The sequence below is a fragment of the Heptranchias perlo genome, chromosome 9 (assembly GCF_035084215.1).
Source record: "Heptranchias perlo isolate sHepPer1 chromosome 9, sHepPer1.hap1, whole genome shotgun sequence".
Taxonomy (NCBI): domain Eukaryota; kingdom Metazoa; phylum Chordata; class Chondrichthyes; order Hexanchiformes; family Hexanchidae; genus Heptranchias; species Heptranchias perlo.
In genome coordinates this window covers 56,946,922-56,971,887 of record NC_090333.1, presented here as the reverse complement: position 1 = coordinate 56,971,887, position 24,966 = coordinate 56,946,922, and the positions used below count along the sequence as shown (strand labels likewise).

The window sequence follows — 24,966 nt, the reverse complement described above, 5'->3', positions numbered from 1 at the left end:
AAACACTTCTAATAGCAGTTGGAAAATATAGGCTAATATCTACAGGAGTAAATTCCAGACAGTAGTAGGATTTGAGGTCAATAGATTGAATGTTGTAGAACACTAAATTAAACTAAATTAAAGTGGGTGGATGACATTTCATCCTTGTTCATTAAAAAGAATTGTGTACTCGTTATTTAAAGTAATACTCCAGTATATAGGTCCTAAAATAGCATCATTCTGAAATGTTGGGTCAAAAATATAACACTACATTTTTGGATTTTTAAAAGAAATATTATTTGTTTTTTGTTAATTTTTTTCTCTCTCTGTTGACTCCTTGCTAGGATACGCTTCCACAGGCACCAGGCATCCTCTCGAACCTGCAGGTGTCCATTTTTTACGTTTGGCGCTTGACAGTGAATTCAACTACAGGGGGCATCACTCAGAATCTCTAATCCTGCACTTTACTCGGCATCTAGACATGCACACTTCCATGAGGGGTCACTTGATAGTGATTAGGAAAAGGAACCTTGGGGTATTTTCACCTCCCTGGCACTGAGGTACTCCGGCTAAATGCTGCAGCACCCCTGCCGTTACCTCAGCTGAGATTAGCTAACTCAGCATAGACCAAGGAATTTTTTGCATTTTTTTTAATATTTGAAAACTTACCTAGAAGCATGGAATTTTTTGTGACTTTTCCATTCTTAAAAAGGGGTTGACAATGACATTCACTCTTTAAAGGGGCACGATCTTCATGAAAATATTTTTGGCAAACTCATCACTTTTGGTTTTTTTTAGAAACAAGGTGATAACTCATGGTAAGTATAATTTCAAGGATGGTGGCAGCACTCCAGTAACGCTCTCTTTAAAGGGGTCCACGTAATGGAACTCCCTCTTTCAAAGAGCTCAAGTTGGGAAGATTCCCTCTTTTATGTAGCAATGTGTATTACAAATAAAGACCTCAAATAGAAATGTAGTTTCTCAATATCAGGAAATTTTATTTGAGATCTCCAAAATTGAAATAAAGTCACATCAGTGCCAGAGATATTTAAACACTGCTGACTGGAAGTAAAACATAATAAGCTTTGCCACAAAACCAGTCAGTCTCTCAATATCTATAATTTACTCACTGTGGCAGGTTGTTGTTCAAGCTGAGCCCGAACAGCACTCTTGTCCATGGTTGTTGATACAGGAGGCACTGCCAGTATGGGACATTTGGGTGATACGGCATCATGTAAAAACGAGATATCCCTGCATTAAGGTTGGGAAGGGTGAAAATCATTACACAATTATCAAAGAAAACCACAGAGGAAAAAAAATCCAAATATACTTAGATTTTAAAATAATAATCAAAAATGCTCATCTTCCCTGTGTTGAGGACAGTAAAAGACCTATAGGTAAAAGGTTTAACAGTTTGATTTTTATGTTCTCAAACTGGGCTACAACTTGACAAAACAGCTCCTTTAAACTCTAGCTAAAGTAATCTCAGCCTTTCTCCCAATCTAAATTTTGTTTTTGCCATATCATGATAAACTGATTTTAGAGCATTAAGGAGTTCTACCTCCCAGCTGTGTTCCCACAACTTTTCCTTTAGTGAGAGATTGAGAGCAGAAGGGAGTAATAAAGGCAAATGGAGCAGACAAGAAGAGAAACTGAGGCACATTCAGAAGAATCATAGAATCATAGAATCATAGAAGTTACAACATGGAAACAGGCCCTTCGGCCCAACATGTCCATGTCGCCCAGTTTATACCACTAAGCTAGTCCCAATTGCCTGCACTTGGCCCATATCCCTCTATACCCATCTTACCCATGTAACTGTCCAAATGCTTTTTAAAAGACAAAATTGTACCCGCCTCTACTACTGCCTCTGGCAGCTCGTTCCAGACACTCACCACCCTTTGAGTGAAAAAGAGGGCAGGCAGGAAATCAAAAGCTTGGAAGGTATCAGGGGAATGGTTCAAGAGCTTGGGGGGACTCAGATCAGAACAAATCCAACCCGGCCAATTACTGCCCAATCAGCCTACTCTCAATCATCAGCATAAATGATGGAAGGAGTCATCAACAGTCCTTTCAAGCGGCACTTACTCGATCTTAATTCCAGAGATGCAGTGAAAGTGACTACCCTTTACATCAAGGCAGCACTCATCAGTGTGTAGCACTAAGGAGCCCTCATAAAACTGAAGTCAATGGGAATCAGGGGGAAACTCTCCAGTGGCTGGAGTCATACCTGGCACAAAGGACAATGGTCGTGGTTGTTGGAGGCCAATCATCTCGGCCCCAGAACATCGCTGCAGAAGTTCCTTAGGGCAGCGTTCCTAGGCCCAACTATCTTCAGCTGCTTCATCAATGACCTTACCTGCATCATAAGGTCAAAAATGAGGCTGTTCGCTGATGACTGCCTAGTGTTCAGCTTCATTTTCAATTCCTCAGAGAATGAAGCAATCCATGCCTGCATGCAGCAAGACCTGGACAACATCCAGACTTGGGCTGGATAAGTGGAGTAACACAAGTGGAAGGCAATGACCATCTCCAACAAGAGAGAAACTAACCACCTACCCTTGACATTCAGTGGCATTACCATCACTGAATTCCCCACCATCAATATCATGAGAGTCACCACTGACCAGAAACTCAACTGGACCAGACACATAAATGCCATAGCTACTCGAACAGATCAAAGGCTGGGTATTTTGTGATGAGTGGCTCACCTCCTGACTACCCAAAGCCTCTCCACCACCTACAATGCATAAGTCAAGAGTGTGATGGAATACTCTCCACTTGCCTGGATGGGTGCAACTGGACATATAATTGCCATTCCTTCATCATCGCTGGGTCAAAATCCTGGAACTCCCGACTTAACAGCATTGTGGGAGTAACTTCACCACTTGGACTGCATCAGTTCAAGACAGTGGACCACCACCACCTTCTCCAGGGAAACCAGGGATGGCAATAAATGCTGGCCTTGCTAGTGACACCCATATCCAGAGAAAGAATTTTTTAAAAGTCAATAGCATCATTCATTACTTTTGCCAATGAATTAACATTCAAATGTAGCTTCTTGTTACTATTTTCACAGCAATACAAATACCACAGATGTTGCTGAAACAGTAAATTGTTGTGTTTCAGAATTCCAAGGCCCTCATCCTCACAAAGTCTCATGTCCATTTTCCAGCCTTCAATGGCTCCCCGTGCCCTAATGAATTGACTTCAATAGCCTTGTTCTCACTTTCAAATTCCTCCATAGTTTCACCCCACCCCAATGTTAGTAAGGCACATATGGTTGGAGGCTAAGTTCTGCTCCTCCTTGTTCCGTGCTCCCTCTGCACCAACATTGGTCACACCTAGTTTCTTCCCCTCTCTGCTCCACCAGTAGGAGTGTACTGCCCTTTGGAATTCTTTCCTCAGATGTCTCTGCCCAGCCACCTCCCTTCCCACTTTCAAAAATCTCCTCAAAACTCTTCTCTTTGACCATGGCTTTGTCCCCCCAGTGTTTTCCCTTCTGCTTGGTGCTCAGTGCTTTTCCTCCTCAATGTAAAGCATTTTCTCTACAAGTGATAGTAAAATGTAAGTTGTTGTTCCATTTGAATGGTGACATTTAATTCATTGGTTAAAAAACTAATAAGGAATGGGTTCTCAGTTTTGAGTCAAGCAGATAAAACAGGCATTTAGGGATATAAATTTTCTTGAGCATTTCAGAAAAATATATGATGGGCAACATCTAGGACATGCTATTTATCTATACTGAATGATATGCCCATCCTATTTCCCCACCACCACCACCGCCCCCCCCCCCCAAACAATGTGCACTCTTCACTCACAGCATCATTCTCAACTATTTTGCTTCTAACCATCAGAAATAATATTGCTATACTTTTAATAAAAAAAGAGCAATATTTCAGGTGGAGCTTCTCCACAATAAAGCAGCACATCATGTGAGTGGATCAGTGAGCCATGTTAGTAAATAAACTATTGTAATGACTATTAAAAATTTTACACAAGGTTCACTCTAAGTCCCTGAGCAAGTAAGCTGGACTTTTCCAATATAGTGCAACATATTCCACTTAAACTTCCCCACCTCAAGTAGTTCTATAAATGTACCTTCCAGCTCGAGACAGAGAGACGGGCTGATCTATCAAATGCTTGAATCTTGATCTCCGAATTGGGTGATGCCATACAGGATCAGTTGGTCGGATGCCATGTAACTGAGGAGACAGAATATAGATCATTTGGATGCAGGACAGGGCCCAATGTAACTGCAATAAAGGAATCATAGAATGTGCCAGAATAAAATTCTAACATGCATTTTATTTTTCCTTGCATACTTAAATTAAATAACCTTCATGTATAGTTTCTTTTAAATAATCTATCTGTGGGCAAAAAAATGCTATGAACGCACTATAACTGCTCCCTCAATCAAGGCCACATCATGATGGTGTTTCTCTAAACTGGCTGCAAAAAACAAAATATCTTTACTTATCTGCAACAGCACCCTTAAAGCTCCATTGAAACCAGTAGCATCAAGGGAGTGGGTTACAGTGAAGTAAGGTTAAACGAAGAAACGTCATATTTCCACACCCAGCCTTGGAGTCGCACTGAAGATGGTGGCCGCGACTGGTAAAATGGCTACCACATGGTGGGTTTTTAAAGGGACGCTGCCTTCATCAAAAAGATTTTGGAAAACCCATTTGTTGGTGTTCTTTGAAGAGACCAACAAAAAGAATATTGTATCAAGGATGTCACGGAGCGGCTGCAGGGCATTCTGGAGGGGGAGGGTGAACAGCCAGTAGTCGTGGTCCATATTGGTACCAACGACATAGGTAAAAAAAGGGATGAGGTCCTGCAAGGTGAGTTTAAGGAGTTAGGAGATAAATTAAAAAGCGGGACTTCAAAGGTAGTGATCTCAGGATTACTACCAGTGCCACGTGCTAGTGAGTATAGGAACAGGAGAATAGACAGGATGAATGTGTGGCTGCAGGGATGGTGTAGGAGGGAGGGATTGAGATTCCTGGGACATTGGGACCGGTTCTGGGGAAGGTGGGACCTGTACAAGTGGGACGGGTTACACCAGAGCAGGACCGGGATCAATGTCCTCGCGGGAGTGTTTGCTAGTGCTGTTGGGGAAGGTTTAAACTAGAGTGGCAGGGGGATGGAAACCTGAGAGGGGAGTCAGAAGGGAATAAAGTTGAGAGCAGCAAGAAAGGGGAAGACCCAGGGGAAATTTACAATACAAACAGTACAAACAGTTGTTCAAGAACAAGTGAAAGGGAAAAGCGTAGAGCAGCGGAAAGCAAGTGTACTTTAGGCACGACAGATAAAATAAAAACGAGAAGGCGTAAGGCGATTAACCCAGCATCAAAGCTGAAGGTCAGGTTAGGGTGTGTGGCCCAACTAAGAGTTCCATATACAAATGCACGGAGTATAAGGAAGAAATTAAATGAACTACAGGTTCAAATTCAAATTGGAGGGAATGACATGATAGCTATTACTGAGACATGGCTGCAGGATGGTCAGGATTGGGAACGAAACATACCAGGTTATAAGGTCTACAGGAGAGATAGGGAAAATGGAAGAGGGGGAGGAGTAGCCTTAATGATTAGAGATGAAATCACTTCAATGATAAAGGGGGATATAATGTGAGGTAAGCAGCCAACAGAGACCTTATGGGTTGAATTGAGAAATAGCAAAGGATCTAAGACTATAGTGGGAGTTGTATCCCTGGCAGCAGCTCTGAAGTGCTAGATTGTATAAATGCAGAGATTAGACAAGCGTGTAAGAAAGGCATAGTGGTCTTAATGGGGGACTTTAACCTTCACATAGATTGGGAAAAGCAGACTAGCAACTGTCAGAAAGGTAGTGAATTTCTTGAGTGTGTCCGGGATAGTTTTCTATAGCAGTATGTCCTAGAGGCAACAAGGGGGCAAGCCATATTAGATTTAGTAATGAGTAATGAACCAGATTTAGTTAACGGCTTAACTGTGTGTGAACATCTATCCAATAGTGATCATAACATGATCGAGTTCAATGTGGTGTTTGAAAGGGAAAAAAGTGAATCAGCTGCTAAGATTCTAGACTTGGGTAAGGCCGACTTCAATGGGATGAGACAGAGACTGTCCACAGTAAACTGGGCAAATCTGTTAATGGGTAAAACGACTGATGATCAGTGGGAAATGTTTAAAGGAACATTTCACGTGATACAGAATCGGTTAATACCCCTGAGGGGCAAGAACTCTACTTGCCAAAAAAAACAGCCATGGACAACTAAAGAGGTAAGGGACAGTATAAGACATAAGGAAAGGGCATACAAAAAGGCAAAAAATGGCACAGATCCTGACAAATGGGAAAGATACAAAGATACAAAGATACAAAGAGAGTATGAAAAGAAACTCGCAAGGGATATCAAAACCAATACGAAGAACTTTTATAGTTATATTAGGAAAAAGAGGGTGGTCAGGAGCAGTGTTGGCCCCTTAAAAACTGAAAGTGGGGATATTGTCATTGACAATGAGGAAATGGCGGACATATTGAACGATTACTTTGCATCAGTATTTACAGTCGAAAAAGAGGATAGCATGCCGGAAATCCCAAGAAAACTAATATTGAATCGGGGACAGGGACTCGATAAAATTAACGTAAGTAAAGCTACAGTAATGAAGAAAATAATAGCACTAAAGAGTGACAATTCCCCAGGACCAGATGGTTTCTATCCCAGGGATTTAAAGGAAGTTGGTGAGCACATTGCGGATGCCCTAACTATAATCTTTCAAAGTTCTCTAGATTCAGGAACTGTCCCTCTGGATTGGAAAATTGCACATAGCACTCCGCTTTTTAAGAAAGGAGAGAGAGGGAAACTGGGGAATTATAGACCAGTTAGCCTAACATCTGTTGTGGGGAAAATGCTGGAGTCTATAATTAAGGATAGGGTGACTGAACACGTCGAGAATTTTCAGTTAATCAGAGAGAGCCAGCATGGATTTGTGAAAGATAGGTCATGCCTGACAAACCTGATTGAATTTTTTGAAGAGGTGACTAAAGTAATGGACAGGGGAATGTCAATGGATGTTATTTATATGGACTTCCAGAAGGCATTTGATAAGGTCCCACATAAGAGACTGTTGGCTAAGATAGAAGCCCATGGAATCGAGGGAAAAGTATGGACTTGGTTAGGAAGTTGGCTGAGCGAAAGGCGACAGAGAGTAGGGATAATGGGAAGGTACTCACATTGGCAGGATGTGACTAGTGGAGTCCCGCAGGGATCTGTCTTGGGGCCTCAATTATTCACAATATTTATTAACGACTTAGATGAAGCCATAGAAAGTCTCATATCTAAGTTTGCCGATGACACAAAGATTGGTGGCGTTGTAAGCAGTGTAGATAAAAACATAAAATTACAAAGCGATATTGATAGATTAGGTGAATGGGCAAGACTGTGGCAAATGGAATTCAGTGTAGACAAATGTGAGGTCATCCACTTTGGATCAAAAAAGGATAGAACAGGGTACTTTCTAAATGGTAAAAAGTTAAAAAATAGTGGATGTCCAAAGGGACTTAGGGGTTCAGGTACATAGATCTTTGAAGTGTCATGAACAGGTGCAGAAAATAATCAAGAAGGCAAATGGAATGTTGGCCTTTATATCTGGAGGACTGGAGTACAAGGGGGCAGAAGTTATGCTGCAGCTATACAAAACCCTGGTTAGACCGCACCTGGAGTACTGTGAGCAGTTCTGGGCACCGCACCTTCGGAAGGACATATTGGCCTTGGAGGGAGTGCAGCGTAGGTTTACTAGAATGATACCCGGACTTCAAGGGTTAAGTTACGAGGAGAGATTACACAAATTGGGGTTGTATTCTCTGGAGTTTCGAAGGTTAAGGGGTGATCTGATCGAAGTTTATAAGATATTAAGGGGAACGGATAGGGTGGATAGAGAGAAACTATTTCCGCTGGTTGGGGATTCTAGGAGTAGGGGGCACAGTCTAAAAATTAGAGCCAGACCTTTCAGGAGCGAGATTAGAAAACATTTCTACACACAAAGGGTGGTAGAAGTTTGGAACTCTCTTCCGCAAACAGCAATTGATACTAGCTCAATTGCTAAATTTAAATCTGAGATAGATAGCTTTTTGGCAACCAAAGATATTAAGGGATATGGGCCAAAGGCAGGTATATGGAGTTAGATCACAGATCAGCCATGATCTTATCAAATGGCAGAGCAGGCATGAGGGGCTGAATGGCCTACTCCTCTTCCTATGTTCCTATGTTTCCTATTTATGTCATGACCCTATTATGCAAGTGACGCACTGATGCATTTTGATGTGATTTACATTGCTGTATTGCGCATTTCTGAACAAAGAGAAGTTTGACTTTTTTTGTAAAAGCAGTGGATCTTGAAGAAAACATTTTTACAAAAATATTTATATTTAATTTGCACATTTGATGCACTTAACAGAAGAAAACTCGTAGATAAGGTTATATTGGGATTCTTTTAAAGACATCTTTTCTCTTTGCTACAGAGCATAGAATCGTGAATGATGGTGGACAATTAAATAACTAATGGGAGGAGGAGGCTCTGTAAACATCCCCATCTTCAATGATGGCAGAGTCCAGCACGTGAGTACAAAAGACAAGGCTGAAGCGTTTGCAACCGACTTCAGCCAGAAGTGCCGAGTAGATGATCCATCTCGGCCTCCTCCCGATATCCCCACCATCACAGAAGCCAGTCTTCAGCCAATTCGATTCACTCCACGTGATATCAAGAAACGGCTGAGTGCACTCGAAACAACAAAGGCTATGGGCCCCGACAACATCCCGGCTATAGTGCTAAAGACTTGTACTCCAGAACTAGCCGCGCCTCTAGCCAAACTGTTCCAGTACAGCTACAACACTAGCATTTACCCGGCAATGCGGCAAATTGCCCAGGTATGTCCTGTCCACAAAAAGGAGGATTAATCCAATTCGGCCAATTACCGCCCCATCAGTCTGCTCTCAATCATCAACAAAGCGATGGAAGGTGTCATCGGCAGTGCTATCAAGCAGCACTTACTCACCAATAACCTGCTCACCGATGCTCTGTTTGGGTTTCGCCAGGACCACCTCATTACAGCCTTGGTCCAAAAATGGACAAAAGAGCTGAATTCCAGAGGTGAGGTGAAAGTAACTGCCCTTGACATCAAGGCAGCATTTGACCAAGTGTGGCATCAAGGAGCCCTAGTAATATTGAAGTCAATGGGAATCAGGGGGAAAACTCTCTAGTGGCTGGAGTCATACCTAGCACAAAGGAAGATGGTAGTGGTTGTTGGAGGCCAATCATCTCAGCCCCAGGACATTGCTGCAGGAGTTCCTCAGGGCAGTGTCCAAGGCCCAACCATCTTCAGCTGCTTCATCAGTGACCTTCCCTCCATCATTAGGTCAGAAATGGGGATGTTTGCAGATGATTGCACAGTGTTCAGTTCCATTCGCAACCCCTCAGATAATGAAGCAGACCGTGCCCGCATGCAGCAAGACCTGGATAATATCCAGGCTTAGGCTGATAAGTGGCAAGTAACATTCGCACCAGACAAGTGCCAGGTAATGACCATCTCCAACAAGAGAGAATCTAATCACCTCCCCTTGATATTCAACGGCATTACCATCGCCAAATCCCCCACCATTAACATCCTGGGGGTCACCATTGACCAGAAACTGAACTGGACCAGCCACATAAATACTGTGGCTACGAGAGCAGGTCAGAGGCTGGGTATTCTGCGGCGAGTGACTCACCTTCTGACTCCCCAAAGCCTTTCCACCATCTACACGGCACAAGTCAGGAGTGTGATGGAATACTCTTCACTTGCCTGGATAAGTGCAGCTCCAACAACACTCAAGAAGTTCGACACCATCCAGGACAAAGCAGCCTGCTTGATTGGCACCCCATCCACCACCCTAAACATTCACTCCCTTCACCACTGGCGCATCGTGGCTGCAGTGTGTATCATCCACAGGATGCACTGCAGCAACTTGCCAAGGCTTCTTCGACAGCACCTTCCAAACCCACGACCTCTACCACCTAGAAGGACAAGGGCAGCAGGCACATGGGAACAACACCACCTGCACATTCCCCTCCAAGTCACATACCATCCCGACTTGGAAATATATTGCCGTTCCTTCATTGTCGCTGGGTCAAAATCCTGGAACTCCCTTCCTAACAGCACTGTGGGAGAACCTTCAGCACACGGACTTTCTCCAGGACATCCTCTCTTTCCAGCACTGCAATATTCTCCTTAATCAATACTGCCACCCCCCCCTCCTTTCTTCCCTTCCCGATCTTTCCTGAACACTTTGTATCCAGGAATATTTAGTACCCAATCCTGCCCTTTTTTGAGTCAGGTCTCCATTATCGCCACATCATATTCCCATGTGGCTAATTGCATCTGCAGGTCTCCAACCTTGTTTACCACGCTTCATGCGTTTACACATATGCACTGTAAACCTATCTTAGACTTTCTTGTACTCTCTCTTAGTCTGATCCCATCTACTACCAAACTATTTCTTGCTCGAGTGCTAACTTTCTCTCCCAATCCTGTGTGCACCTTGCTTCTCCTTTCCAATGCTACATCCTGCCAAATTAGTTTAAACTCCACAAGGACATTGATCCCATAGGAAGACCAAGTAATGTCACACTAACATGTTAAACATTCATGCACTAAAATTACATAAGGAAATTTCTACGTTGACATTTCTTGACCTAAAAACAATTCATGCAACAAGAACAAGCTGACAGGATTTTTGCTAGCTTTATAATGAATCTCCTATTGTTAGTAATTTATCTATTTTATGGAAAAAAATTACAAAGTTTTGGGCAAGAGGTTAAATAAGGCATCATCTTTCATGGAAATGTGTTTTTTTTATATATAGAGTCTACAGCACAGAAACAGGCCATCTGGCCTAACTGGTCTATGCTGGTGTTTATGCTCCACATGAGCCTCCCCCACCCTTCTTCATCTAACCGCATCAGCATATCCTTCTATTCCTTTTTCCCTCATGTGTTTTCCCCTTAAATACATCTATGCTATTCGCCTCAACTACTGCTTGGGGTAACAAGTTCCACATTCTTACCTCTCTTTGGGTAAATAAATTTCTCCTGAATTCCCTATTGGATTTATTAATGACTACCTTATATTTATGGCCCCTAGTTTTGGTCTAGCCCACAAGTGGAAACATCTTCTCTACGTCTACCTTGTCTAACCTCTTCATCATTTTAAGGCGGCTATTAGGCCAGCCCTCAGCCTTCTCTTTTCTAGAGAAAAAAGCCCCAGCCTGTTCAGCCTTTCCTGATAAGTATATCCTCTCAGTTCTGGTATCATCCTTAGTGCAAAAAAGTGCCTCTGTATCCTTTTTATATTCGGGAGACCAGAACTGCGCACAGTATTTCAAGTGTGGTCTAACCAAGGTTCGCTAAAAGTCTAACATAACTTCTCTGCTTTTCAATTCTATCCCTCCAGAAATGAACCCCAGTGCTTGGTTTGCTTTTTTTTAAAATGGCCTTATTAACCTGAGTTGCTACTTTTAGTGATTTGTGTATCTGTAGGCCTGGATCCTTTTGCTCCTCTACACTATTTGGACTACTATCCAAGCAGTATGTGGCCTCCTTATTCTTCCTACCAAAATGCATAACCTCACACTTATCTATATTGAAATTAATTTGCTAATTACACACCTAACATGGTAAATGTTTACTCATTATTGTTTCTAAGCACACAATGCAATGACATATATCTTGTTGAAGCTTCACCTGCACATAGCGTCGTTGTAGTGTAAATTACATTTCTTTTCCAGATCAGCCAGAGAATGCAAGTGCTCTTTAACTGAATGAATCATTAAAAGTGTATTTTCAGTTGGTAAGTAGCTGAGCCATGCAGACCAGGAAGGTTATAAGTTCAAACCTTAGTCTGTGCTGAGTTAGCTGATTTCAGCCAGGGCAGCAGTTGGACTCTACAATTGGCCTTAAAATCTTGAGCTATGAAGAGATTAATAAATCAGCATGAATCCCCATTGCTGATCACTACCCTGTGCACATGTGCACATGTTGGGCGAGGGTTTTTTTCCAGTTTTGCTATGATGCACCCTTATGGTCGAGTAACTTGCCAACACTATCTGGGTGGACACATGAAGAATAGTCCTTTGTGCATAGTTTTAGAGAGTGGATGGTGCCCATGGAACTGTATCTCAGTATGAATCACTGCTTCAATAGGGGAGACAATTGTAAACGATTTTACAACACCAAGTTATAGTCCAACAATTTTATTTGAAATTCACAAGCTTTCGGAGGCTTTCTCCTTCCTCAGGTGAATGTTGTGGAAATGAAATTTCCTGAGGAAGGAGGAAGCCTCCGAAAGCTTGTGAATTTCAAATAAAATTATTGGTCTATAACTTGGTGTTGTAAAATTGTTTACAATTGTCAACCCCAGTCCATCACCGGCATCTCCACATCACTAGGGGAGGGCAGAGAATTGGGTGGGAGAGTATAAAGAAAAACATTAACATTTGTGCTTACTATGTTTAGTTTTGAGGCATAAAACTGAATGATTTTCATTTGAAAGAGTTCCCTATACTTTTTTTTAAATCTCATTTTAAAATAATATTTTTTGAGAAAGAAATGTCAGTTTTGCAGATATTTCATTAGAAAACAGACTTTGCATTTGAATTGAGATCTAATTGCAATTATAGGTCAATAGGTACCCTCATATTTATGAGCCTTTCTAGTATTTTTCCTATAAATTATAATTTATTGTAGGGCAGTTAATACATCCACTGAATGAAAGGTTATTTTTTTAAATGTTTGTGCTTGTCAAGGTGAGAAATGATAGTGCTTGGAAATAAAGCTCTTGCCATTTCAGGCACCCACTGTCAGCACCAACCACTCCATTTCCCACACCTGCCATCCTGTAGCCTCTCTGTATGACATTGCCAATTAACATAGTGTCAGCCTTAGTGCAGTGGTAGCATTCTCGCCTTTGAGTCAGAAGGTTGTAGGTTCAAGTCCCACTACAGAGACTTGAGCACAAAATCCAGGCTGACGCTTCAATGTAGTACTGAGGGACTGTTGAAGATGCCGTCTTTCAGACGAGACGTTAAACCGGGGCCTCATATGCCCTCTCAGTTGGATGTTAAAAATCTCAATATTATTTAAAGAAGAGCAGCAGAGTTCTCCCCAGTGTGCTGGCAAATACTTATCGCTCAACCAACATCACTAAAACAGATTATCTGGTCGTTATCACATTGATGTTTATGGGACGTCGCTATGCATGAATTGGCTGCCATTTTTCCCACATTACAACAGCAACTACACTTCAAAAAGTACTTCATTGGATATTAAGCGCTTTAGGACGTCCTGAGGTCGTGAAAGGTGCTATATAAAATGCAAGTCTTTCTTTCTTCTTTCTCAGTCTCAAATCTGGGTTATTGAAATGGAACTTTGAAATGTTACAGAAAGGGATTCTGCACAAAAGTCTTCTTACAGGCTGTTTCAAATTAAATCCTAACACGTGTGGGACTGAGTCACCAAACAGTATACAGATATTATAATGTGGCAATTTGATAGAATTACCTTTAATTTTTTTAAACTGCAATATAGATTACATGAACATATCAAGTTCAGTCTTTCTTTAACGCTAAATTAGGGACAGTTTAATCCTATTCCACTATGAACTAGATGGAGGCTGTCCAAACTCATTTCAAATAGGACCCTTAATTGTAAACATTTGAAGATTTGGAGCATTTTTATGTTATTACCTTAAGGTCTTTTGTAGTTTTAGTTTTTGATGGTGGTCCAAGGGGCTCATCACGACAGCATGAACTCAAAGCCAGCAGGATTTCTTCTGGGATGAAGTCATTCTGGAGAGATGTTGGTAGAAGTTTAGATTGATCAATGGCATGTGACTTATCCTTCAGTTCAGGTAAATCTGCAAAGACAGAGGTGGAAGGAAATAATGAAACTACATACTGTCTCAGTTAGCAAATCAATCAGAAATTAAATATTATAAAATGTTATTTAATGGGTGAATATGAAATAGCTGCTTATACTTAGGAACTGGTTGGAATGATATTATGATTCTCAAACAACAAAGTTGGTGATTTGTGTAGCTGCTTCTCATCAGTGAGTTTATCAATAGGCATTTCACACTTGAAGGGGAAAGGGCCTTATTCATTTCAAAGCACGAAGCCAACAATCCACTCAATCCTCTCAAAGCCAATAAAGCACAAAGCCTCATTAGCACCGTCAATGTAGATGTATAAAATATTGTGTGAATAAGCTGTAGTGACTGAACTCAATATGTAAATCTATATTGAAGTTTAAGAAAATAAAAAAGGTATTCTATTAAATTGCCATATTATATTATAATCTGCATACTGATTAGAGACTCAGTCCCACACATGTTAGGATTTAATTTGAAACAGCCTGGGAGAAGCCTTTTGTGCAGAATCCCCTTCTGCAGCATTTCAAAGTTCCACTTCATTAACTCAGATTTGAAACTGTGACCCACAGTTAAATATTTTCATTTACGATAACACTGGAGAGAATCTTCAGCTCAAAATATTTGTTTCCAGACTGCCCCTGGCCAGCAGCAGAAAGCACAGCAATGTAAGAGGACTGACAGGCACATTGCTGCCACCCATGAGGTGGCGCTGCTGTCTCTGAAACTAGCATTAGGAACTATTTGACAGCAGCAGCGTCCCCTGGTGCAAATAATTAACAACCAGAGGGAGAGGCTGCCATCTTTTCTGGCCATGGGCAAATCACTTGCTGTCCATACAGACCTTCCTCAGCCACTGGTGAAGGCCCAACTGCCAGAAAACAAAATTGTAAACCATGCTATCAAACAACTGTACATGCACATCTGTTACTCCATTGCTGCATAATCGGCTCACAACAGAAAGTGATACATTCCAACACACAAGCAGCCTTATGTGACCTGACAGGTTATTTTCATTCTTTAGTGGTATAATAACCAACTATAATGACAATACAAATAGCACGTACCCACATGCAACCCCTTTAATACTTGTGAGTCAAAACCAATGAACACATTGGAGTGAATATAAGTTAAAGTGGAAATGTCCCTGAGCTTGAGATATCTAGTGTTAATTCAACTCAGCAATTTGTAGTGGATCCCCAATCTACAATCCCCAGTTAAACTGAAATATTTATATTTTACCAAAATTTTCTCTTGTTGGGATACAGATCCAGGGGTATCAACAGCATATATGTACCTTGCCCGAATAGCCATTCTTCATACGCGAGATGGGACGGAAGTATTGGCAGGCGATTAGGCCTTGGAGGGCATCATAGCCAAAATCGGTCCTGTTCTCAAACAACATCCACATGCAGATGTTTTCCTGCAAGGGTTACTTGATAGTGATCAGCAGCGGGAACAATGACGGATTTTCTCCCCCATCTGCAGTCCAGCTGCTCGAAGAGTAATTATAATATCCCAATCCATACCCTGGCTTAAATCAGCTAATTCAGCACACACTGAAAACCAAACCTGGTCTGTATGTCTTCGTCCAACACCAGGCAGTACCATTACCTACTAGGCTATCAGGACAAGAAGAAAGGTGTTGAAGAAAATCTAGGCAAAGGAAATGATTTTTTCTAGCAGTTTGGTTTAAAAAGTGATCATGATTGTAACTTCGCTCTTTAAATTCTGGTTTTGATAGATAACAAGTTTCAAAGTTTGCATTTCACCACGCACCTACCTGTTTGTTCCTTTAAAAGCATGCAAATTTCAGAGGCTGGCTTGTCGCTCACCCCAGGTTTTGCTCCTTCACCAAAACAAGCACATATGTTCAATAGCTGTTCAGCAGTTTGAGTGGAATCTATAGAAAACAAAGCATAAACGTGGCTTTCTTTAGATTCCAAGTTTCTTGAAACCTTCATTCTATATACAGTTATGCTATATACACTTAAACTGCTACGGTATGCACATTGAAGGCCGCATAGTGGCATATAGTCTTTGACTGTAATACACTGATCATAACACTCCAAAACATCAAACCATTTCCTGTTCAGTTTTCTATTTGATATACTTGCATTTATACAGCACTTGAACTGATATTGAATCATCTTAAAGCACTTATCGAATCATAGAGTCATACAATGGTTACAGCACGGAAGAAGGCCATTTGGCCCGTCAACTCTGTGCAGTGGTCCTAGTACCAACCCCTGGCGAACACCACTGTATACCGCCCTCCAGTCCGAAAAACAACCGTTCACCACTTCTCTGTTTCCTGTCACTTAGCCAATTTCATATCCATGCTGCCACTGCCCCTTTTATTCTGTGGGTTTCAACTTTGACGAAACGCCTATTATGTGGCACTTTATCAAACTCCTTTTGGAAGTCCATATACACCACATCAACCACATTGCCCTCATCGACCCTCTAGTACCCCATCAAAAAGCTCAATAGAGTTAGTTAAAGACAATTTGCCTTTAACAAATCCGTGCTGGCTTTCCTTAATTAATCCACACTGTCCAAGTGATTATTAACTTTGTCCCAGATTATTCATAGAATCATAGAAAATTTACGGCACAGGAGGCCATTTGGCCCATCGTGTCCGTGGTGGCTGAGAAAAGAGCCACCCAGCCTAATCCCACTTTCCCGCATTTGGTCCGTGGCCCTGCAGGTCACGGCTCTTCAGGTGCACATCCGGGTATTTTTTTTAAATGAGTTGAGGGTTTCTTCCTCCACCACCCTCTCAGGCAGTGAGTTCCAGACCCTCTGGGTGAAAAAAGTTTTCCTCATTTCTGCTCTAATCCTTCTATCAATCACTTTAAATCTATGCCGCCTGGTTATTGACCCCTCTGCTAAGGGAAATAAGTCCTTCCTAGCCATTCTGTCTAGGCCCCTCATAATTTTGTACACCTCAATCAAATCACCCCTCAGCCTCCTCTGTTCAAAGGAAAACAACCCCAGCCTATCCAATCTGTCATCATAGCTAAAATTCTCCAGTCCTGGCAACATCCTTGTAAATCTCCTCTGCACCCTCTCTAGTGCAATTACATTCTTCCTGTAATGTGGTGACCAGAACTGTGCACAGTACTCAAGCTGTGGCCTATCTAGTGTTTCAAAAAGTTTCTCCACCACCAAGGTTAAACTGGCCTGTAGTTGCTGGGTTTATCCTTGCACCTTTTTTGAACAAGGGTGTAACTTTGCAATTCTCCAGTCCTCTGGCACCACCCCCATATCTAAGGAGGATTGGAAGATTACGGCCATCACTTTCCATCCTTCCCTCCCTCAGCAACCTAGGATGCATCCCATCCGGACTGGGTGACTTAAGTACAGTTAGCCTTTCTAATACTTCCTCTTTATCAATTTTTAGCCCATCTAGTATCTCATCTACCTCTTCTTTTACTGTGGCTTTGGTAGCATCTTCTTCCTTGGTAAAGACATATGCAAAGTACTCATTTAGTACCTCAGCAATTCCCTCTGTCTCCATGTGCAGATCTTCTTTTTGGTCCCTAATCAATCCCACCCCTCCTCTTACTACCCGTTTACATGCCTATAGAAAACTTTTGGATTGCCTTTTATGTTAGCCGCCAGTCTATTCTCATACTCCCTCTTTATCCTTCTTGTTTCCTTTTTCATTTCCCCTCTGAACTTTCTATATTCAGCCTGGTTCTCAATTGTATCATTAATATCATTAACCTGACATCTGTCATACATGCCTTTTTGTTGCTTCATCTTACTCTCTATCTCTTTCGTCATCCAGAACCAGACCCAGCAATGCCTCCTTCATCATTGGGCCGAAAATGTACTGGTCAAGAAAGTTCTCCTGAACGCACTTCAAAAATTCCTCCCCCCTCTTCGCCCTTTACACTATTACTATCCCAGTCTATATTAGGATAGTTGAAGTCCCCCATTATCACTACTCTATGGTTCTTGAACCTCTCTGTAATTTCCCCATAAATTTGCTTCTCTATGTCCTTCCCACTAGTTGGTTGCCCATTTTGCGCAATAAATTACTTTTGTTACGTTGGAAGATGCTGCACCTAACCTGAGTCAGAAATGTCCTATAGACAGCAATAAGATGAATGACCTGTTAATTTGTTTTTCTTGCTGATATTCTTGAAGGGAGCAATACTTTTATTAGGTAAGGATATTAAGGGATATGGAACAAAGGCGGGTAAATAGAGTTGAGGTACAGCAATGATCTAATTGAATGGCAGAAGAGGCTTGAAGGGCTGAATGGCCTACTCTTGTTTCTATGCTTCGAATATTGGACAGGGCACCAGGAAAACTCCCTGCTCTTCTTTAAATAATGCTACAAGATTTTTAACATCCAACTGAACGATCCAAATAGCCATTTGGGACCTAGGTTTGTCTCATTTGAAGTGTGGCACCTCTGATAATGCAGCACTCTCAGTATTGCAGTGAAGTATTAGCCTAGATTCTTTACTGAAGTCTTGGCGTGGGCATCCTACAATCTTCTGGCCCAGAGACAAGAGTCCTATCAACAAAATCATATTTCTATATTGGATCAGCTCCTCCAATTGCTCAGCTTATAAATACATTGTCCACAGTGAAACTGATCAACACAGAGCAGAAGATCCAGCTTCAATACCAGCTGCATGCTACTTTATCTGATCTCAACTGAGATAACAGTCTAGGCTCTACATTTGGCTTCAGGACCCCTGAGCGAGGTTTTGGTTGTGCATATGCAAATGTCAGGATCAGAGTCAAATGTGACACCCTCTGCAGCCTGCTGACACTCACATATGAACAATGACCACTTGGTCAAGGTACTGTTGGTTGACCTGCGCCTGTGGAACTCTACCCTAGTGTGAGCCAGCAATTTCAGGAAAGGGAGAAAATAAAAGTCATAATGACATTTGCTCTTCAAATTCTAATCCTAATACATAGCAAGATTTTCCTTTTACCACAAGCTTGGCTCAATGTTAACATGATCAACTGAGTCAGAAGGTTGTGGGGTCGTTCCACTCCAGGACCACAGAAAGGTTAATACAGGGATGTGGAAACTGAGCAGGCTCATGAGATTTGGGCTACTTCTTGTGTGGAGAATGAAGCCCAACATGGACCGGTTGTCCTGTTTCAGTGTTGTAACTTCAATGAGGTTGAACTAGTTTTATAGATGATCTGTACTGCAAGATGGTTGTAAAAACAAACTTGTTATGCATGTTTAAAGAAAGTTCTACAAATATCAACTGCACTTTGGCCTTGGCTCAGTGGTAGCACTATCATCTGAATCAGAAGGTCATGGGTTCAAGCCCCACTCCGAAGATTTGAGCACATTATCTATTCTGATACCCCAATGCAGGACTGAGAGAGTGCTACATTGTTGGAGGTAGTTGATATGAGGCATTAAACCAAGGCCATGACACTTTTTCAAAGAACAGCAGGGAGTCTTCCCTCAAACAGTACAACCAAAACAAATTAACTGGCCATTCATCTCAATGCTGTTTGTGGGGTTTGCCACGTACAAAACTAACTGCCACATTTGCCTACAAAAACAACAGTGATTGCACATCAAAAGTAATTTATTCGCTGTGAAGCGCTTTGGAACATTCTGAGGATGTAAAAGGAGCTAAATAAATGCAAGTTCTTTCTTTGCTTACCTGGTTGCTCCTCCAAATATTTGCACACAATTGAAGTTGGCTTTCTGCTAGCCTCGTCGGGTTTTGGCACGACAGGAGGAACCGGAAATGTCACTTCAGTAACATCAGCACACATTTCCAACAGCTTTCCAGTATTTCTAACGGAATCTACAAGTAAAATTAGCTTTACAATCAGACCAATACCAACTATTCTTCTGCACACAGAGTAGATACTCAAAATGCCAATAATTACGTAGGTTTATCCAAGCTTTTTGTCTTTGTTGGCCACTTGAGTGCAGACTATGCAGCCTCGTGATCCACATATGAAGTTTAAAATCAACACTTACTAATCCGTATACAAGTTGCTGATAGTAAAAGGCCTCAGTATTCAGATTTAGGAATGGTCTGAGCTGAATTTCAAACCCATCTACTTTCTATCACAAACAACCCTTACTTCCATCGCCACATTATCCAACATCTTCCGTAAACTCCAACCTGTCTAAAACTCTGCTGCACATATTCTATCCTACATTAAGTCCCGCTGACCAATCACCCATGTCCTCTCTGACCGACATTGGCACCCAGTCCATCAACATGAAATTTAAAATCCTCATCCTTGTCTTTAAATCCATCCAAGGCGTTGGCCCACTTTATCTCTTCAATTTCCTCTGGTCCTATATCCCTATCCCCAAACACGCCGTTCTTCTTACTCAGGCCTATTGTGGACTTCTCTGCTCTTTGACCTAACAAAACATAGCCTTCAACCACCCCAGTCCTACACTCTCGTACGCCTTCCATAAACCTTTCTACCTTACCCCTTCGCTCTCTATCTTTAAAAATTTCTGACCCATTTTTTGATCAAGCTTTTGGTTAACCCTGCTGCTGTTGTTTTTAAAAAAATAAACCAGCACAAATTTCCCAATTTGTGGTATTTTCTATAAAATCTCATTAGTGCCCTCATAAAACCTGGTTCATTAAAAGGGTCTAAAACAGAACAGCCAAGGCATCTTTTCCGGGGGGGGGGGGGGGTTGCATTGCTAGCATTTTCTATTTTTCTTTCCAATTTCCCACCTTTACGGTTTTTCTTTTTACCTATACGATTATATGAAAATACTAGTGAAATGTAATGTGAGTTGTGAGGAGGATGCAAAGAGTGGGCAAGAACATGGCAGATGGAATATAATGTGGAAAAATGTGAAGTTATCCACTTTGGTAGGAAAAATAGAAATGCAGAGTATTTTTAAAATAGTGAGAGACTGGGAAATGTTGATGTTCAAAGGGACCTGGGTGTCCTTGTACATGAGTCACCTGAAAGCTAACATGCAGGTGCAGCAAGCTATTAGGAAGGCAAATGGTATGTTGGCCTTTACTACAAGAGGATTTGAGTACAGGAGTAAAGATGTCTTACTTCAATTATATAGGGCCTTGGTGAGACCGCACCTGGAGTATTGTGTACAATTTTGGTCTCCTCATCTAAGAAAGGATATACTTGCCATAGAGGGAGTGCAACGAAGGTTCACCAGACTGATTCCTGGGATGGCGGGATTGTCACTATGAGGAGAGATTGAGTAAACTAGGGTTGTATTCTCTAGAATTTAGAAGAATGAGAGGTGATCTGATTGAAACATACAAAATTCTTACAGGGCTCGACAGGGTAGATGCAGGGAGGATGTTTCCCCTGGTCGGGGAGTCTAGAACCAGGGTCACAGTCTCAGAATAAGTGGTAGGCCATTTTAGACTGAGATGAGGAGAAATTTCTTCACTCAGAGGATGGTGAATCTTTGGAATTCTCTACCCCAGACGGCTGTGGAGGCTCAGTCATTGAGTACATTCAAAACAGAGATCGATAGATTTCTATGTATTAAAGGCATCAAGGGACACGGGGATAGTGCAGGAAAATGGCGTTGAGGTAGAAGATCAGCTATGATCTTGTTGAATGGCGGAGCAGGCGCGAGGGGCCGGATGGCCTACTCCTGCTCCCATTTCAAATATTCCTAATGGGGGTGGGCGTGGGGCAGTAGACAGATATCACATTTCTTGATGGTACAAAAGCCAGCACCAATCAACCCAACATCCAAATCTTTAGTTTTTATCTTGTATGCAAACAACAGCAACTGGGATACAACAAAGTGACTGGCGAATGGACTATTAGTTGGTACCACCGACCTGGGTAACACTTACAGTAACTGCAGAGTCCGCGCACTGAGCCAGCACAGGTTTAGTCGCCTGTCCCCGGGCCGCACTCTGCCCGTTGCTAAGGACAGCGGCTCTCCGGGAACGCTATGTCGTTGTCAGGCACTGCGCGCGGGGGCGGGGGGGGGGGGAAGAGAAAAGAATCGCCTTGTTGCCACGGCAACAACTAAACAGCAACCAAACAATTTACCAATTTTTAAAAGAAATTATATGCATTTTTAAGTTCCGTCAGTTCGAATTACATTTAAAAGTAACAGCCTGGGCTTTGGCAAAACTAACCTTACCTCTGTGTAATGGTTTAGTCGCAGAAATCACAACCACTTCTCGCACTGACAGGGCCAGTGTTTGGCCTCCAGTCCTTGACGGAGTTTACCAGTAAATAAGCGGAGTGTGAAGGTAATTTAAAGTAATCGGGAACATTTATTTAATTTTTTAAAAATGTACCATTTCCTCGTATTTAACAGAGAGCCTGAGGCGGTTTGCAGCCAACAGGATGCGATAAGGAACGCGGCCTCCGCTCCTGGCTGAGCCCAGCTTGCTGTTGCCGTGGTTACGGTGCTGCGGCTCCGCACTGCCTTTCATTGAAGCCCAACTTTGTTTTGGCAGCTTTCTCCCTTCCTCGGCAGAAGGTGTTGATATTCGACAGCCGCTGGTCACCGTCTGCTACCTCGCCCAGTAATGATTATTCCTGACTGAATCTCGGCAGCAAGTAGCCGCAGAATATTGGAGAGCAGGGAGCATCACAGCTGATCCCACTGCTGTCCTCACTGAAGGTCCACAGACATGCACTGCCCATAGCCGGCACTGGACAGTGGCCACGACCAGGAACAATGGCTGATTTTACTTCGCCCTAGCCTAAGGACACCGAACCTAGTATAGTACCCCAACAGGGACTTTTGCATTAATGCTTCTCTAGTTTTTTCTCCAGCCGTCTCTCTGCTGATCTCCAAGCAAATTAATTGCGAGTAGTTGTTCAACAGCAGCAAGAGAGGACATTATACTAATAGTACAAGATAAATACTTATTAAGGAACAACTGTAAACTTATCAAATTAACAAATTCTTGAAAAGCGGAATAAGGAAGGTGAACAATCTCTACAATTCCTAAAGGGAGAAAAGTGAAGTGGTCCACTGAAAGGAATAAGAATATACAAAATATATTAAAAGGGAGGTCAGTAAAGAGTGAGCTGGGGGGGGGGGGTGAAAGCACAAAATAGAACAGCAAGATCGTCTTGCCTTGGGAATGAGCCTTAACTCAAAGGTAGCATTTCAGTCTTGGAGGCAGAAGGTTATGGGTTCAAGCCTCATCCCAGACAGTCCCACCAATCCGAGATAGGCATTCTGGTCTCTGAATAGCGGGTTGATAGCCAACGGGGTACTCGTGTTTGAATGGAGTGGAGTGATGAACTGCACCCCACCCCCAACCAAATTGCATCCAGAAGAGGAAGGGACCAAGAATAAATTCCTGGAGAGCTCCAAAGGTTACTGTAGGAGGGAAGGGGTGGAGATGTTATTGCTGGAGATGTGTTGACCATATTGGAATAGGTAGGAATGAAACTACAAAGCGAATCCTACAAGAGCTAGACAACAGGAGAGCGCAAAAAAAAGAGGGATAATACACTGGTCACAGATGTCATTTGTGACTTTAACCAGGGTAGTCTTGGTACTGTGAAAGCAGCAGAAGCCAAACTGAAAGCATTAAAATGGAGTTTTGGGAGAGGTAGGCACAGTTATGGAAGGTGGTGACACATTTGAGGACTTGGGGAAGGAAGCAAGTTCAAGCAAGTGTGGTAGTTGGTTATAGACACATAGGTCCAAGATGGTCTTTTTGAGAGGGTGGTGGCTTTTTGCAAGGGAGAGCAACAGTGATTAACAATGAGAAGCACTTGGGTGATGAAGAGTAATTGAATGGTCAGGAGTTGGGTGAGTAGGGGTTCGAGAGAGTATGGAAGACAGGAGCTTGGAGATGGTGGGAGGAGAGAGGAAGGAAACTAGAGGGTAATGGCAAAGACAACTGCAAGGATAGTCTAAATCTTACAAATGACATCAAAATTACCAATTACCACCCCATCAGTCTACTCTCAATCATCAGCAAAGTGATGGAAGGTGTCATCGACAGTGCTATCAAGCGGCACTTACTCACCAATAACTTGCTCACTGATGCTCAGATTGGGTTCCGCCAGGACCACTCGGCTCCAGACCTCATTACAGCCTTGGTCCAAACATGGACAAAAGAGCTGAATTCCAGAGGTGAGGTGAGAGTGACTGACATTGATATCAAGGCAGCATTTGACCGAGTGTGGCACCAAGGAGCCCGAGTAAAATTGAAGTCAATGGGAATCAGGGGGAAAACTCTCCAGTGGCTGGAGTCATACGTCGCACAAAGGAAGATGGTAGTGGTTGTTGGAGGCCAATCATCTCAGCCCCAGGGCATTGCTGCAGGAGTTCCTCAGGGCTGTGTCCAAGGCCCAAACATCTTCAGCTGCTTCATCAATGACCTTCCCTCCATCATAAAGTCAGAAATGGGGACGTTCGCTGATGATTGCACAATGTTCAGTTCCATTCGCAATCCCTCAAATAATGAAGCAGTCCGAGCCATCATGCAGCAAGACCTGGACAACATCCAGTCTTGGGCTGATAAGTGGCAAGTAACATTCGCGCCAGACAAGTGCCAGGCAATGGCCATCTCCAACAGGAGAGGGTCTAACCACCTCCCCTTTACATTCAACGGCATTACCATCGCCGAATCCCCCACCATCAACATCCTGGGGGTCACCATTGACCAGAAACTGAACTGGACCAGCCACATAAATACTGTGGCTACAAGAGCAGATCAGAGGCTGGGTATTCTGCGGCAAGTGACTCACCTCCTGACTCCCCAAAGCCTTTCCACCATCTACAAGGCACAAGTCAGGAATGTGATGGAATACTCTTCATTTGCTTGGATGAGTGCAGCTCCACCAACACTCAAGAAGCTGAACACCATGCAGGACAACGCAACCCACTTGATTGGCACCCCATTCACCACCCTAAACATTCGCTCCCTTCACCACCGGCACATCGTGGCTGCAGTGTGTACCATCCACAGGATGCACAGCAGCAACTCGCCAAGGCTTCTTCGACAGCACCTCCCAAACCCGCGACCTCTACCACCTTGAAGGACAAGAGCAGCAGGTACATGGGAACAACACCACCTGCACGTTCCCCTC

At 42.7% G+C, this 24,966-nt stretch overlaps 1 protein-coding gene across 2 annotated transcripts in view; it reads right to left on the bottom strand.

Moving 5' to 3' along the window:
- axdnd1 (axonemal dynein light chain domain containing 1) overlaps window positions 1-22,299 on the bottom strand; it is a 115,652-nt gene extending 93,353 nt beyond the window's left edge. The window contains exons 1-6 of one of the 2 annotated variants that reach the window (XM_067990517.1): window positions 22,043-22,299; window positions 19,587-19,733; window positions 15,710-15,829; window positions 13,745-13,914; window positions 4,081-4,184; window positions 1,110-1,230 (exon numbers count right to left, since the gene is read on the bottom strand). In XM_067990517.1, coding sequence (XP_067846618.1) covers window positions 1,110-1,230; window positions 4,081-4,184; window positions 13,745-13,914; window positions 15,710-15,829; window positions 19,587-19,701 — 630 coding nt within the window. In that variant the 5' untranslated portion in view covers window positions 19,702-19,733; window positions 22,043-22,299. Of the gene's footprint in view, window positions 1-1,109; window positions 1,231-4,080; window positions 4,185-13,744; window positions 13,915-15,709; window positions 15,830-19,586; window positions 19,734-21,746; window positions 21,812-22,042 lie in introns of those variants that run through there. The other variant, XM_067990516.1, reaches the window with a different exon arrangement.
- Between the last annotated feature and the right edge of the window lie 2,667 nt (window positions 22,300-24,966).